Source organism: Suricata suricatta, chromosome 12, assembly GCF_006229205.1.
Source record: "Suricata suricatta isolate VVHF042 chromosome 12, meerkat_22Aug2017_6uvM2_HiC, whole genome shotgun sequence".
NCBI classification, from domain to species: Eukaryota; Metazoa; Chordata; class Mammalia; order Carnivora; family Herpestidae; genus Suricata; species Suricata suricatta.
In genome coordinates this window covers 100,390,361-100,394,340 of record NC_043711.1, presented here as the reverse complement: position 1 = coordinate 100,394,340, position 3,980 = coordinate 100,390,361, and the positions used below count along the sequence as shown (strand labels likewise).

The 3,980-nt window shown below is 52.8% G+C and overlaps 1 protein-coding gene across 1 annotated transcript in view; it reads left to right on the top strand.

Annotated features, from left to right (window-relative positions):
• AURKA (aurora kinase A) overlaps positions 1-3,675 on the top strand; it is a 17,014-nt gene extending 13,339 nt beyond the window's left edge. The window contains exons 8-10 of the mRNA XM_029917974.1: positions 1,930-1,993; positions 2,619-2,793; positions 2,917-3,675. Of these exons, the coding sequence (XP_029773834.1) occupies positions 1,930-1,993; positions 2,619-2,793; positions 2,917-3,102 (425 nt within the window). The 3' untranslated portion in view covers positions 3,103-3,675. The remainder of the gene's footprint in view (positions 1-1,929; positions 1,994-2,618; positions 2,794-2,916) is intronic.
• The last annotated feature ends 305 nt before the right edge of the window (positions 3,676-3,980 follow it).

Below are 3,980 nucleotides of genomic sequence, written 5' to 3'. Positions count from 1 at the left end.
TTCTCTGTCGTCTGCTTTTGTCAGCAGCCTAGTCCTTTCTTGTCCTTAATACAGAGACGGAGCTTCATTCTGCAAATAAGAGCTAAAACATTCGCTGTTTTAATTTAATTTGGGTCTGATTGAGATTTTGAAGCCTCACGCGAGGTGTAGGGCACTAAAAGCCTGCGTCTGCTGGTAAGCTTGTCAGCGTTGGTGAAGGACTTGAACAGTTACAGCCGTGATAAAGTGGCTAAGAAACATTGTAGAGTCTAAAATAGAGGACACGGTGGGGGTGGGGCTTTAGTCTTGTTAGGTCACTTCTAATCGGCAGCAGTACACTGAATCTGCTGTTACAGTGTCTCTCTGTCTCTCTCTCTTTTTTCATGAAGAGCTGGTTGTCTGTCACTAGGGGGGGCTATTGGCACCTAATGAGGCAAATGACAATGAAGAGTTGTAGGCTTAGTGGACCTTAACCTGTGCCGTGGTGTCAGTGCTAGGACAGAGAAGTGTCCCTCTCAGAAGGATCCGCCCTGTAGGTGTGGATGCTCCCCTCGCCACCCCCCCCCCCCCAGCACAGTAACCGGAAGAGCCCCCAGGTGTGTTGTTGTTGGAGGGACCTTCTGACTCGGTCCCTTTCCAGCGGCTCGGGGGTGACGGGCGGGTTTCTGGTGTGCCCTCTGGGTGCCGGGCGTGGCGAGCCAAGCTGCTGACGTTTGCCGGCCCCCGTTAAAAACTCACGGAAGTGCCGGGTTGGCGGTTGATTGCTCCCGTCTGTCTGGTGCCCACGTTCTACAGGCACCAACATTGTGCCATATTGGCCGTGTCTATTTTTTGGCAAACTTTCAAAAATAAATTGCAGACGTGATGCATCATTCTGTGAGCCCTTCAGTACGTATCTCCTAAGAGTAAGGACACTGTCCCTATGATCACGACCATTCGTGCCCCTCAGAAAATTAACAGCTTTCTCGGTAACAGTTTGGTCCATGTTCACACTTGTGCAGTTGTCCACAAAATTGTAGAGCTGGTCTTATAAGTCAGAATCCAGCCGAGGTCTATCCATAGATTGCATTTGATTGTGTTTCTTTTGTCTAAATTTAAACCCGTTGCCTCGCAATTTAAAATGGATTTTATTTTCTTTTTTCCTACTTATTTTTATTTTTTATTTAAAAAAATTTTTAAAGTTTGTTAATTTTTGAGAGAGAAAGTACGAGTGGGGGAAGGGCAGACAGAGAGGGAGACACAGAATCAGAAGCAGGCTCCAGGCTCTGAGCTGTCAGCACAGAGCCCGACGCAGGGCTTGAACCCACGAACCGTGAGACCATGACCTGAGCTGAAGTCAGATGCTTAACCAACTGAGCCACCCAGGTATCCCTATTTTATTTCTAAAAATTTGTAATGCTTATTTATTAATTTTGAGAGAGAGAGAGAGACAGAATGTGAGCTGGTCAGGGACAGAGAGAAAGGGAGACACAGAATCTGAAGCAGGCTCCAGACTCTGAGCTGTCAGCACAGAGCCTGATGCAGGGGCTCGAACTCATAGACTGTGAGATCATGACTTGAGCCCAAGTCAGACGGTTAACCTACTGAATCACCCAGACGCCCCTTTTTTTAAACAAATGTCTGTTTATTCTGAGAGAGAGCGAGCATGCAGGGGAGGGGCAGAGAGAGGAAGAGCGAGAGAATCCCAGGCAGGCACCACAGTCAGCGTGGCGTGTGACACAGGGCTCAGATCCCACGATGGCAAGGCCGACACCTGAGCTGATGGCAGAGTCAGACGCTTAACCACCCCTGTGCCCCTAGACTGGTTGTTCTGATTGTGGGGCCCCTTACCTTGGTCCTTCATCTTCTGCAGCAGCTTAGAACCGGAAGTAGGTCTAAGGGCCCGAACAGGACTTGCGGTAAGAATTCTCCCCGGGCCACCCTCACATTTCAGTATCTCTTTTGTGCCAGTGAGGACGTGTCAGAAGGCAGCATGGATCTGCGACACCGCAGCTAGTGAGTCACAGCGGGACAGGTTTTTAGCTTCTTGTCACTGATGTCACCTGACTTTTAAGGCTCTCGGCATTTCTGTAATATCAAAACAACCATGGGACTCCGAATTGTATTTAGGGAGAACTTTCCTTTTCCAGCTGCTTTGAGATAGTGGGGAGACCTCAAGTTTCTTATACTTTTGATCATTTAAGGAGGTTCTGGAGGGGGACACCCTTGGGGCGTGGCCTGGTCGCCAGCTGTGTGACCTTGCGTGTCCCCCTCAACCTGTTTCTTGTCTAACACTGGGGATTTCAATAGTATCTGCTTCACTGCCTTGGATCTGGCTGAGGAAGGGCCCTCCGTCAATGTTGGTATGATCGTTAATGACGTTTATTGGCTCTCAGGATCATAAAAACAGGTGCGTGGGGGGCTCAATCTGTCAAGCATCCGGCTTCGACTCAGGTCATGATCTCAGGGTTGGTAGGTTTGAGCCCCGTGTTGGGCTCTGTGCTGACAGCTCAGAGCCTGGAGCCTGCTTCAGATTCTGTGTCTCCCTCTCTCTCTGACCCTTTCCTGCTCGTGCTCTCTCTGTCTCTCAAAAATAAATTTAAAAAAAAAATTAAAAAAAAAAAAAAGGCGCCTTGACCCGAGCCTGCCTCCGCTTGCAGGAGGACCACCCTGTGCGGCACCCTGGACTACCTCCCGCCCGAGATGATCGAAGGCCGGATGCACGACGAGAAGGTGGACCTCTGGAGCCTGGGGGTGCTCTGCTACGAGTTCCTCGTGGGGAAGCCCCCGTTCGAGGCCAGCACGTACCAGGAGACCTACAGGAGAATATCGCGGGTAAGACCTGAGGCGGGGCGATCCACTGCTGCTTGCAGAGTTCTCAGCCTTGACCTTGGCCCTGAGCTGAATATGCATCCTGTTCTAAGCCGCATTTTGTGATTGTCACTTCTCCCACTCCAGGTCGAGTTCACGTTCCCCGACTTTGTACCGGAGGGAGCCAGGGACCTCATCTCAAGACTGTTGAAACATAATCCCAGCCAAAGGCCGACTCTCAAAGAAGTACTCGAACACCCCTGGGTCACAGCAAATTCATCGAAACCATCCAGTAGCCAAAAAAGCAAAGAATCAACCAGCAAACCATCTTAAGCATCCTGCAGGGGGAGAAATCCGCGGGGCACGGCTGCAGACACTGCCGACGGCCTGCCCGTGACCGAGGGCGCCGCGGACAAGGGCCCGCTGAGCAGGCCGAGCCTCCCCCTCCCCACTCGGTCCACTTCAGGGAACGGTGCGCTCCGGAACACAAGAAGCCACGGGGACTGTGGCCTCCCCACAGCCTGTCTCTGGTAAGGTGTCCTCGTGGAAGAGAGCTCGGGGTCCGACTGCGGGGACAGCGGCCCCCCCGGCCCGACCCCGTCGGTGAAGGAAGTGTGCGCGTCCGCCTTCCTCGGCGCCCACGGCTGGGAGAGCTGTCAGGATGAACCTGTGATTCTTTGAAGGTCAAAATAAAGATCTGTGTCCGGACCGCTGTGTGATTGCCGTGGCACCCCTGCAGGGCCGGGCTCAGCGTCTGTCCCCAGCTCCGCTAGGGGGACGTGGTGGAGGAGGACCCGATGGGCAGGCGTGCGCCCTCGGTGCCTGGTGCCTGTAAACTTCGCCTTGGGGCTGGCTGGGGGAGCCCTCTCTCTGCTGTTGCTACACGTTAAAGGGCTGATCTCTTCCTGTTTTTGATGTTTTATTTATATATAGTTTTGGGGATGCACATTAAGTCACATATAAAATAATTAAAGTTGTCACGTGTGTAACCTTGAAATTATAATGCATTTCCCAGTTCATTCTAGCCTTTGGGAAATGCCGGGCCAAGCGTGGGCCCGCGGGGAAGGCGGAAAGGCCCCTGCATGGTGCCGTCGGGGCTGTGGAGCCGGGCTGGCCCGTGAACGCAGCTCCCCTGCGATCACTGGGGACGGGGCAGCATGGGAGCCCCTGACCGAGGGGGGGCAAGTCAGGGAGCTGGCAAACTGTGATGG